This window comes from Dryobates pubescens, chromosome 7, assembly GCF_014839835.1.
Source record: "Dryobates pubescens isolate bDryPub1 chromosome 7, bDryPub1.pri, whole genome shotgun sequence".
Classification (NCBI taxonomy): domain Eukaryota; kingdom Metazoa; phylum Chordata; class Aves; order Piciformes; family Picidae; genus Dryobates; species Dryobates pubescens.
The window spans coordinates 10,260,932-10,274,115 of NC_071618.1; the positions used below are offsets into that span (position 1 = coordinate 10,260,932).

At 35.6% G+C, this 13,184-nt stretch overlaps 1 protein-coding gene across 1 annotated transcript; it reads right to left on the minus strand.

Annotated features, from left to right (window-relative positions):
* Nucleotides 1–2,110: 2,110 nt before the first annotated feature.
* TNFSF13B (TNF superfamily member 13b) lies at nucleotides 2,111–12,599 on the minus strand. Its single transcript, XM_009898706.2, has 6 exons — nucleotides 12,282–12,599; nucleotides 12,093–12,198; nucleotides 4,556–4,612; nucleotides 4,104–4,216; nucleotides 3,857–4,007; nucleotides 2,111–2,223 (listed from the first exon to the last, which is right to left on the minus strand). Exons 1-6 carry the CDS (start codon nucleotides 12,597–12,599, stop codon nucleotides 2,111–2,113), a joined length of 858 nt encoding a protein of 285 aa, XP_009897008.1.
* Nucleotides 12,600–13,184: the final 585 nt, after the last annotated feature.

Genomic DNA, 13,184 nt, shown 5'->3' on the forward strand with positions numbered 1-13,184 from the left:
AAATGTCTTCTTGAAACCCAGAGAAGTTGAATTGTTTTGTTAGTTTACTATAAACTGTAATTTCTCGCTTCAAATCTCTTATTTATTTCCTATCACCATGAGAACTAAGTCAAATAAGCACAAGCTATGAAAACAGACAAGGAGACTGGAATATGAAAAGCATCTTTTCTTTACTAAATGATCTTAAGTGACACAATTCTTAATCCCTAAAAATATTCTCAAATTAAGGTTCATTATTTTATCTATTCCATTAACACTTCAATTCTTATTTGAAGATTAGTGGAGTAAGTATTCAGCATTTTTATCGCAATAGATCCTAGAAGTTTTGACCACAGTATTATCATGTTATTATTTTGACCATGAAATAGACATGGATTCTTGGGGTAAAGAAGATGTAAATTTTATGTACTGAACAAAGCAGACATACAAAAGATAAAGACCAAAAACTAAAACAAAACAAAGCCTAAAAAGACACAAATGGACGAAAAAACCCCAAAAGAAATCTGTTTAATCTTACTACAGATCTGGGGTACTTGTAAAACAGAGTTGAGCAATATCATAGAACCACAGAATTGTCAGGGTTGGAGGGGGCCTCAAAGATCATCCATTCTAGTGGGGCTTCTGCTACCTTCCTGGGCAACCAGTTCCAGAGTCTCACTGCCCTCATGGTGAGGAACTTCTTCCAAACATGCTGTCTGAATCTACCCACTTCCAGTTTTGTTCCATTCCCCCTATTCCTATCACTACCCAACATCCTAAAAAGTCCCTCACCAGTTTTCTTGTAGGCCCGTTCAGACACTGGAAGGCCACAATAAGGTCTTCTCAGAACCTTCTCTTCTCCAGACTGAATAACCCCAACTCAAAACAGCAGAAAAAGTCTATAGTTATCCTAGAGACTGAGCCCAGATTTCTGAGATATTAATGTATATTCTTGGTTGCATGGCTGGTTCCAGGTTTATTGTATTTTCCTGTTTACTATTTTGCTCAGAATGGATCACAGCAGGAAGCAAGAGACATTAAAATAAAAATAAAAATGTGTGCAGTAATATTTTCATTGGATAAAATTTTCAAAAGAAGATACAACTGTGTGCCCAGATATGAAAGATCTCTCTATGTGTGTGCACATACTTTCATATATGCATATATATATTGCATATATATACAACACATATATATGGCTGCAGAAATTGTGACATTATGAAGGCAAAAATCCAAATCTGCCTATTATATTGTGACTAAATTCACTGTGGGTTTTTTTTTCCCTGCCTACCTCACATAGAGTATACACATATTCCTTGATGAGTAGCAATGCTTTGAATATTGAGCTGTTGGAGCATCTCACATGCCCTTTTTCCAATAAAATTAATTCTGATCAGTAAAAGCCAACAGATTTTATTAACTTATATAACTTCTGCTCACAGGGAAGAAGCAAGACAGTGACTAATATTCTGTACATGTCTAAGAAGTTTGCTGTCATTATCTCAAATACTTAGATTTTTTCTTCCCCAAAATCTTGGTGTCAAAGTGCAAAACACCCCCCCCTAAAAAAAAAAAACAACAACAAAAAAACCCCAATCAAACAAAACTAAACAAACCCACACTCCCCAAATGCCCAGAACCTCCATTTTGTGATGAGGAATCTACTGCTTGATGTTTCCTCCTTATGCTTGACACTACAAATACTTCATTGATGAAATAAAGCAAATTTTAGATGAGCTGTATTTATGGTTTAGTTTTCTTTTTCAATTATGGATAATAATTTGATGGTCAGTGATCCTTTCTATGTTAAACATCCCCTTTGGTCTGCCTTATGTATGAGAAATTATTTCAGAGCCAAACCTCCATTGTTTTGCAGTTGTTATTTGGAGTTTACCATTGCTTAAAACAAATTGGCTTTCTGGTAATCGTATGATGCTTATATCACACAAGTTTATCTGCTGTGTTTCCTGTTTTGGCTTTGCTTATTAAAATGAAGAAAAGTTCTCAGAAGCTGGTGGTGGATGGGGAGAGATTTGGCAGCTTTATTACTTTTTTTTTTTAATTTCCCCCTGACAAAAGCATAGGAAAGAAAAACAAGTGCATTAAGCATAACAACAGAAATGGTGGGCATTCAGAAAAGTCTAACTGCACCAAAAAACGTGCTGTCTCCATCCAAGGATATTTTGGCCCTTCTCCGTGGTATTGTAAGTTGAAGTTCATCCCCTTCTTCTAATTTTGCAATGCCTGACAAAAGATTTGAAATATTTTAAAGTTAATATTTCAGAAACATTTTATTCTTAAATTATATTCACAAAGTCATTCCATGTCATCTTAAAATTACAAGCATGGCTCTTTTCTTGTGCGTAAAATGAGTGGTTTGTTGGGGTTTTTTGTCTTTAGGCACAATCTTACAAATTGTAACCTTCCCAAAGCTGACACTTAAGGTCCTCTCTGGAACTGGAGCTACTTTCCACTCTGCATGCAGTACATCACAGTTCACTTAAGGAAATGCTGCAAAAATTTGTAACAGTGGTGGACACAAATTCCTCATGTTACGATGATGTGACAGTCAGTGTCAGCATTGAGTATTGCTGGTCCTAGATCACATAGTTTGCACGCTTCTAGAGGAGGTCTCATGAGCCTTACCAAACAAATGAAGTTACCAGACATCAGCTGATCCACTGCAACGGCAGAGCACAAAAGTCTGCTTCCTGCCAGCCACACATCAGCTGATGTGATAACCAAAAGCACCCTGTCTTCAGCTAGTCACTGAGCTGAGAGCACATCTAACATCTGCTCAATAGCATGAGATAATGCAGTGAGTTTTGGTTCACAAAGTGAAATAGAAAGGTGGGAATTTGGGAAGAAGGAACTGTGAAGTACCAGAATAATTGAGAAACAAGAGGGAGTAATACGAGGGTGAAATAAGAAAACAGATTAAATTGAAGGCTTTTATGATGCCAGAATCTGTGTTTAGAGAGGCAGAAAGTGAAAGAAAAAGTTTAGACAGCATCAATTGCCAGTAGGAAGAGCTCATTTGTTTTTATTTTTTGGGGGGGAAAAAGCTTCTTTCACCATCCCATTTTTTAAATGCCATACCTTGCCAACAGTCAACACTCTAATGCAATGTCCCCCTTTTTATAAGGTTTTATTCACACAGATCTTGTTGGGAAATAAGAGGAGATAAAATCCTTAAATCCTTCATTAAGGGGAAAAGGCAGGCAGGTAAAAGCTACCAAATCAAGGTTTAATACACCATTTCCTAAAGGTTACTGCAGGAATACTGAGTATTGAGCCTGTTGGACCTGCATTAAATATAGTAATTGGTCTTTCTTGTGGTATTTCTAACCTGTACAGCCATAAAGAGCTCTGCAGTTTCCATTATAAGAAGCAGAGAATTAAGCTGGTGAGAAATACTTTTCAAAATCCCACTGTATGGTCTGCAAAACTTGGGTGCCTAAAATTAATGTATGATGTTTTAAAGCAGAACATAGTTCTTAAATATTTTATTGAATGACTAAATGTGGAATTCAATCCCTAAATTAAACCGAGTTCTTCAGTAAGGGCAGTATATCATCCTTTTGTCTGCTTCAGATATCTAACTGAAAGCACCAAAATATCTAGCCACATTATATATTCAGTGGAGAGAAGGGAATTGTTCAGACCATTAAAGTTAAAAGTACACCCTCCAACTGCTGATACTGTGAATAAAACCATATTCTTTTAAAAAAACTATTTTCTAATTTTGTAATTAACCAAATCCATGAATACAGTCAATTTTCTTGACAACTGCCATAATGCTTAACCACCCAATGCTACAGACTCTATTTTATACCATTTATTTGTAAACAAAGAAAAGCAAAACTTAAGTGTTTACCAGCAGTATAGCAAGAGTTATTTGGATAAGATTGTGGCATGTTTTGGATGCAACGAAACAATGTCACCAAGCTGAGGTCATCACCAAACACGTGGGCCTTCTTCCTCTGTATTAGGTGTCCCATAGCAAATGTTGTATCTGTATATAAAACCTACAGAATGAAGAGGTGCAGACTTCAAACATATTGTATGAAGACATTAAAAATCCTGTAATAAGTCACATGCTGAAATGAATTGAGCTTTCTTACCTGGCCATATATGAAAAAATATCCTGTTTCCTTGATCACTATTTTATTTCCTTGTTCTTCCAGAGCTGTTCCACGTTTGAAGCTCAGAAGCCAAGGGACAATGCTTGAATCATCTGAAAGCAACAATAATTTTTGGTTAATCAGAAAGAATAGTTACTTTCTTCATTTTTCTCTGCCAAAACAATTGAAAAAAATTACTTCTAGTCAATATTTCAAATCTTATTGAAAAAAAGGATATTTGCAAGAGGTGTTCAGATGCACAGACCTATTTTGGTTTTGTTTTGTGTGGGTTTTTGGGTTGCTTGCTTTTTGTGGGCTTTTTTGATTAATTTTTTTGAAATTTTTATTTTTATGTGGTGACATAACTTAGTTACTGCTTTGAAGTTAGGTAAAATTGGATGAAGAGTTAATACATTAAATAGTTAGCTATAAATCGTAGTACATATTCTTACCACTCTGTTGGATGTCACTTTTGCTGTCAGCGATCAGTTGCAAGCACGCCTGCAGCACTGCAAAGTGAAAGCATTTTGAAACCAAAGAAAGACAAATCAGTAATACAATAGAGTACACTTTTCAAAGTAGTTAGAAAAAAAGGAAAGGTGGGCAGGAAAAAAGACCAAAAGTTCTCAAAGTCTCATGACTTATTTGAAAAGATAATCTATTGATCTTAACACACATCTTAGTGTTTCAGAAATCTTGCAGCTAAGCTGGATGCCTCAGATAATAGCACAAGTAATACCTGCTTGTTTTAATCTCTAGTCCTTACATAACTGAAAAATGTAGCAGTAAGTCAAATGAGTTAGGAATCATCAAATTAATTAGCCTTGTTAGTTTTCTAAGCAAAAGGTCAAAAAATCCCAACTCTCCCAGCTATGACAGAGATGAGATTATCTAATGATGTTTACCGTACCATTTAAAGAAATTAGTTTGCAGTCACAGTTGCTGTAAAATATTACTCCTAAATACTGGTTGTACAGTATTGTCAAAATAAATTGTCAAAATCCATATAGATGTACTTCCAATATGTTTTCAGATACCCACACACAGTCAGTCTATACTGAGATGAGGAGGAAAGATACAGAGATGACTCTCAGCAAACTAGTGCACATGTAATAAATAACTTGGTATCTGTCAAAACTGATGAATTACTCAGAACTATAGAGACAGACAATGCTGAGAAACTGAGAGTTTGGTCACAGAAAAATGTTGTGGTATGTTAAAATATAAGCTCATGTTAAAAAAAAAAAGATAGTTGCATTTGCTTAGAGCAGATTTTAGTGAAAACGTGGTTCTAGCGCTGCTTCAAAGGCTGGAAAACAGTGTAGTAATATTTACTGTACTCAACAGAAACCAAATGAATTTACTAAGTGTTGAAAGGAAAAAAAAATCTTCTGTGAATTGCTGAATTCTCCATTTTGGTTTTCTTTTCAGGTAAGAATGCTATGGGTCAGATTTGGCCACTAATGCCGTAATGAGTAGTGTCCTACTCCATCGGATCCTATTTCTACTTCTGCTAGTAGTACCCCATGCGCAACCAAGTGCTCAGCAGCACAAACCTCTCACTGCACAGCAGATACTGAGAAGATCTGGGTGAAAGGCAGCCTACTTTCCCAGGGGTCCTGCCTGAATATTCTAGAAGAGGGCTTGATACCAGCACTAGCAGCAGACAAAGTTTCATGCACACATCTGGGAAAACTCCAGTGTCACAATAATCACACAGCCTGTGAGTCCTACTTAATTTGATGGGAATGTCTGAATTCTATGCCTTCTGATAAGGAATGGAAAACTCAACCCAAAACAAAACTGAAACAGGTATTATACTTTTATCATTTTTGTACCATTCTAAAGAAACAGAATTTTCTGAAAAGGAAGCTTCCAAATAGAATCAAAGCATGATGTTCTGGAATTGCACAATAAAGCACATCAGGCAATTTATTTCACAAGGTATTAATTCACTCTCTTTCAGTAAGCTCCATTTTCATTCCTGCTTTTAAAAGTAACTGACTAGTGTGGCCACTGAATTTTCTACTAATCAAACAAGAGAGGACTTGTTATGATTCACACTAATCAGTTACTATCCTGCTGGTTACCATCCAGTAGAATCTGCTCTGCCAACTTGATAAGCAATCTTGAAACTATCCTGATTCACAGTCTGCCTGTCTGGATTTATATTTCAGTTGTTTGCAACATTGATATATCCTTGCTGAGAACAGCTACATATTAATTAAAATCATCAAATTCAGTATAGTCCAAGATCTTTCCCATCTTTTTGAAACACACAACCAATGTTGCCTTATTCTGCAAATATAAAATCTACCTCTATTCCCTAAAAAAAAAGAAAAAGGGGGCACTTTAAAAAAACGTTATTTTATACAGAGAGAAATAAAGCTCCACAGAATATAGCAAGCTGCTTTTTTATTTCTTTTTTTTTTTTTTCTTTTCTGCTTTTCACAGTGATTCATGGATACAATGGTGTCATTCATGACAATAAAGGAACAAACTAGCACAGTGGCTGTTTCACCTAAAGCCATAAAGGACAAATAAAATCGAAAAATGTGTTCAAGAGATTGAACAATAACATGCTTCAAAAAAGTGTTCAGAAGCCACAACTGACACATAAATATTCCTAATATATACAAGCACTTTGCTTTGACCTCAGTGGAGCTACATGACTGCTTAAAACTAAGTAACTGAAACATATACAGAATGAACCACACTACTATTAAAGAGAAGATCTGGATATACAGAATGTATTTTCTGGATAAATTCAGTAAAAAGCTAATAAGAAATGTTAGCAATTCTATTTCAAGAAAGACCTGAATCTTACCTAAATATGATAAGAAAAATAGATGCATTACAAAACATGGTGTGAATAGTTGCTGTCAGTACTAAGCAGAGCAGGACTAAGAAGATCAGCACTGAGCAGATCAGGAATCAAAAATTTTACCTGAGTGTCCTTCAGCCCATTAGAACTCAAACCTGAGTACCAGCTTTGTAATCTAAAGGACTTTGAGTAATTAATAATGCAAAGAGAATACAGTATTTACAAAATACTTCTTAAAAACATAAAAAAATATCTAGGCTAAGTGTCAACATGAGGTCTAGCTGTATAAAACAGAGGCTATCTAGAAGCAAAAAGTGTGCCAACCATTCGTGACTTCATATAATAAGCTTTGCTTTGATGAATGGTTTGGTTTGGTCTGGTTTTATTCTGATTTCAACAGCTCTGTGGAATGAGGATAGGGAGAAGAACATTTTGATCTGTCTCTGCCTCCTTCCATGACTACAATGGTCAATTCTGAAGAATTTGGTGACTCCAGATGGCTTTATAAATCACAGCCAGCACATGAAGTGTGTAGTTCCCCACTGTCTGAGCAATTCAACCACAATTTAACAAAAACAACAAAAAAATAGTTTTCTTTTGCAGCAGCCTTCTGCATACCTAAGTGACTTAAAATTTTATATTGGTAAAATCAGATTTGCTCTCCCATGTAATTTGCTCCATCATTTTAATATTTTGCAGTCTATCTTAATAATCCATCAAATAAAAATAATAATTGAGTTTATGATCTATGAAGTCATGCATACAGTTTAAAGTGCAGACATTTGCAGCCCGAGACTTCTATCATAATCTTTGCTGAAATAAAAACAAGTAAAACCCCTGAACTTTGAAAAATGGACTTGCTTATTAGGTTCCTTCTTTGATCTAGATTTGTTCTCCTTAGACTTCCCAAAACACTCATAAATGGTAGATAATTCAGTCTAAAAATTACATGTGTGTTCTTAAAAAATTTCCACTTCTTCTTTTAGTTTCTTAATTTCTTTTACCTCTTACTTGTGCATTTTACAGACTGGTTAATTTGATGCTACTTAATTATGTCCTCATATGGCATCAGTAATGGATTAAATCAGTCCATGCACTAAAATGGTTTGGTCATAGTTACAGCTATAACTCAAATCTAATAGATAGACTTTGAAGTATTGTTAGCATTATTTTGACTATAATAGACCTACCACTAACATTTTACAGTCATAATAACACAGAAATAATTTACCAAGAATTAAGAATACTTTATACAGACTTCTATTATACAGTATACAGCAGAATATTGTTTTTAAAACTTAAAGCCTTTGTGTATTTTTGATTGCACAGTGTTCTGCATAATAAAGAGCACTGATTCATTCATTCAGTAAGTGAAATTCTTCAAGTAAAATTGCAGGCATTGTATCAAGTAATTTTCTTTCATTTCACATAGAAAGGCCAACTTCCTTTTGATTTAGACAGCAGAAACACAAAAAGGATAACCTATCTTTTCAAGAAGTAGGCCTTGTTTTTTGTTGGTTTGTGGTTTTTGGGGTTTTATGGGGTTTTTTTGTTTGTTTGTTGGTTGTGGTTTTTTTAATTACGAGAACTCTTGTTATTTCCCTTCTTCAAACAATAAAACAAGAAGTCTTTTGAATATTTGCTGAGGGAATTACGTATGTGGCATTTGTTTAGGCTGGTAACAAAAGATTAGGTTTCTTTATTAAATGGTCACTAAAGTCAAGTCCCACTTGTAGAATATCTTGTTATCTCACCATCACAGAGATCTAAAACAATAACATGGAAAGTCAAACCACTTTTAATTAGCAAAACAAATAATTTGCCAGTAAGGCACCAAGAACAGTGGCAAAATTCTCAGAACTTATACACCATACTTGTGTGGCAATAATCATTTCCCATGGACACAACTGGTATTGGAGTAAAACCCAGGAACAACTAGTGTCGGGTTAGTTTGCCTTACTTTGTGAAATGGCTTAGAATTTATCAGTTACATCCATACATGCAATCAGACTAGTTGAGATAGAATAACCTCGATATACCACAGTAAATCCAAGGTGCTCCAAGCTTTTGACAGCAAAATGTCAATGAATTTAAATTTACAGAAGAACCGATGCTCACCGCCCTAGTGGGCCATGGAAATCATAACCCCATGATACTTATCAGAATGGGGCATAGAGAAAGTGTGTAAATGAAATGACTTTCATACTGAACTGGCTGAGGTAAGGGAACCCATACTTTTTCCTGAACTCAAGCACACATCCATCCACTTTAGAGAGAAATGAACAGGCAAGGCAATCAGGAATTGTAAACAGGGTAAAATTCAGCAGAGGTTTTTGTTGTGTAGCTATTTTCCTTTACATATGACTTTTGCCAGAAGTGGTTAGATGATCTACTTGCCTGCATATTAATAATATATACCTTTCAAAATGCACCCACTAACTCCCACTCATTGCATCAAGAACTCTGTTTCTGACTGCTAACTGTATGGCTTTACTTGGAATTGATGCTTGAAACCCATCTTTTCAACCTACTTAAGACAGACATTTTCTCTAGACACAAAATGTATAGCTATTGGTGACTAATAGTTTTGTGCACAAACACAGATAAATGAATACCCCAGAAAAATATGAAGGAACAACACTGTGTTAGATCCATTTTCATTCGATTGTGACTTCAATCAAAATTCTAATTTGTGGCCACTGTAATGCACACAACATCAAGCCAATAAAAAAAAATTAAAATGTTAAAATGGAAGTTCTATATGTTCAAGAAGAGCTGTTTAAAGAGAAGTTTTAAAATACAACAGAATCAGGTCACAGTTTTATTTATAAAGAAAATAATGGTTCTATGATTTACTTCTGCTCTTCGATGAAACACTAAAGAAGCAATTGTACATCAGTGGCATTTTCAACTCTTCGCTTTCTAAGGAATTGTTCTGTTAAATCAACCATTAATTATGAGACCTGACTCTACTTTGACATGTTGAAGCAAACAGAAATAGGACAAGAACGATGCACCTCGCTCAATATACTAATTTATGTTCCATTGTACCAGAATGAGTTCAGTACATTTGCAGGTTGATTGGAAGGCTGTCAGGATTCTAGTACCCAGATATGAAAATGAGATTGAAATGCAGGGGTAGTAATTCTGTATACATGATCAAATAACAGAGGGAATTCAGCACCATGAACAACACCATGATCTCTTACTCAACTCACTCTGCTAAAACAAAATTTAATATTCATTAGTGTACGTTCATGATCATTGGTGAAATGTGATCTGAGAAAATGTCACATCTTACTGAATTCTGACAAGCTTAATTTGTGAAACTAGAGCAGGCAGAAAGATAATGCTATCAGATGACCTTTTATGCAAGATTTGTAATGCAAATGCAAGATTTGTGATTTATTTTTTCTACTCTTTTATATACAAAAATATGATGATTGTGTTAGCAATGATTAGTTTTGTAGTATTTGTATAAATACAAAAGTCTCTGTTGCTTTTATCTTTAAAATGAATGTTCATATTCTGTATTTTCTGTCTTCCATCCTGAACAATTTTATAGCCAGCTCTATTGTGAATCTTACAGAAATACTACCTTAATTACAATTATTTGTGAATGAATGTAAATAGGCATAATCACAGGTGGTTACTTAATGAGAAGAATTTAAGTTTGCCAGAAGAACAGATGAGGAGCCTAAAACTTTTCTTTCCCTCCATATACCCTCAAATAGCAATAAGGATGAAGATGAAAACTACCCTGAAGTGACCTGAATAACTTGCAGTATACTGCTGTTATAACATTCATTCTAAATTTTAAAAAAAATATATTTTTGATGATACTTATACTTTAGATCACTAATTTTACTTAGGAGATGGTAGGGTGGGGAGAGCAGGGAAGCTCTGTAGTTCCTGTGATAGGAAACTGGCTACACGAAATACAGTTTAAGCAATCTTGTCCTCAGTCCTGTTTGTGAAATCACTCTTATGCAAGACTCTGAATGAAAGAATAGTAGTGAAATAGAATAAGGTCCGTTTAAACTTACAGATTCTGGGTGGTGTCCCGAGTTAATATACTCCTTTCAGAATATTGAAGATAATTAGAGTGATTATACTCCAGAACAGAGATTTCATTTTGCTTGCTGACTATTAAGTGAAATACATTTGATTTAGTTTCTACCTACAAATTTCAACTTCATCTCTTAATAATTGATGATATCATCTGTCATCAGTTAAAACAAGCTAAAAGTATTTGCAAGTGGACTGAACACATTTATCAACTCATGAACATTTATATTTACTCACTGCAAGTACATTATGTATGTAAACTGTTGTAATAAAAGTCTATATTTTGTCTTACCAGGCATCATTGTGCTTGGAATGAGAAAAATAAACAATTAAAAAAAAAAAAAAAGGCAGGCATTTATTCCCAAAGGGAACAAATATATCCAATTAATATTCCAGCATTGTAATGATCATCAGAGGTCTTCAATGTTCTCTGCAACATCTTTTAAAAAGGCCATAACAGAAAAAGAATGTAGTGGACAGCCATGCCTTTACTAATTTTGTTATCATGTTAATAGATTGTTTTAATGTAGAAATCACGCTAAACTTCTGAAGTGCTTGCAGCCTATTTTGACAGACATAAGCCAGACCTTCTCTTTGAAATCTTCTACTTCCCTAAAGCTAAAGAGCTTTTTTTTTACTTCTCTCTTTTAGGATTAACGTGTTTTCCCAGAAAAATGACTTAACACTTTTATCAATAGCTTTCCCTCTCTACCATTGACCAGCAAGATAGACATTACTCTAAGATGAAACCGATGGGCTTAGAACAGATCAATTTACTATCTGAATTATTTTAAATTGCCATACTCAATTCTGCTGCATCATCAAGAAATATCTCCGTTACAGAAACAGATTTGAGATGTAATGTTTCAAATTCAATCTGCATACAGCATGAACATCTGGTACCTTATACAGTATGGTAACCTCAAGGGAATATGCCTACAGGTAACACCATTCATTCATTAATAATTGTGAAAAACATAATGGGCTCTAGAAATGTAAATCAGCTGACAGGAGAAGACACAAATCAAGCACTGCTGCTTTTCTCAAGATGGTATCCAACTGTGGCATCCCAACCCACTCCAGTGGGTGCTATTTACCTGTCTCTTCTGTGTGGATAACAGACCTTCTGCCCCTGTTTTTGCTCCTACTCCAGGTATCCTTTTGGAAGCTTTCACCAGGGCCAGGATCAGGAAGGCTGTTCTCCTAATGGGGAGAAATAACAGTCAGTGGAAGGAGCCTCTCATTTACTTATCCCCTGAAAGCAGCAAACTAACCTTCCATCTTACCTGCCTGGAACCAGCTGCAGACACTTGGAAGAAGGAAGAAACAGGGGTACCCACTTTATTTTCAGCAGGGGACATGGGTGGCAGGTCTAACGGAGACCTTGCCTGGACCCTGTAGATCAGCTCGCTGCGCAGACCTTCTAGTTCTGTTTTCAGAGTGATAACATGGTAAAGAGACACTGCTGCAAGACAAGAGGACAGGAGCATTGCAAGCCACAGGAATGTGACAGAAAAAAGTCCCGTAGTGCCTGAAGCAGCACCAGGGGGGGCAGAGGCGGTATCCTTCTGTTGGATGACGTGCACACAGTCCACGGATTTCATCGCTGTTCTTTCCTCACTAATGCCAGAGGGAGAATTCAGCTGTCCCCTTCCGAGGTGCAATCCATGTTACCAGCTGCTATCTGAAACTAAGGGCATCCAGAATAAGTGCAAAAAACGCCCAGATCATTTCCTGTCATATGAAGCTGTTGATAGAACCATTAAACTTAATGTACAGAGTGAAAGCCTAAGACTCGGTCTCCGATTAGTTTTCTTTGTGGGCTGCATTTTGGAAATGAGCACTTTCTCATTAACTGCTTGCTCAGTCTACCTTCCTCCTTTCACTTTCAACTATTTATTTATGTGGCAACTTGCTATTACTGTTTCCCATTATCTTTAAATTTAGACACAGCTGCTGCCACTGGTAATTTAGAACCTTATCTAGAAGTGCAGAAATAATGTGAAGTCTCCTGGCAGCATATCATCCACAGCTACTTAAAAGACATACACATATGACAACGTGTGTGCAGGTATATAGATGTACTACTGTGTATGCATGTTATACCATATATATGGATGAATACATACATTCACATCTAAAGTGCCTATATGCCTACAGAGGGAACTATCTATTCACATGAAAATTTT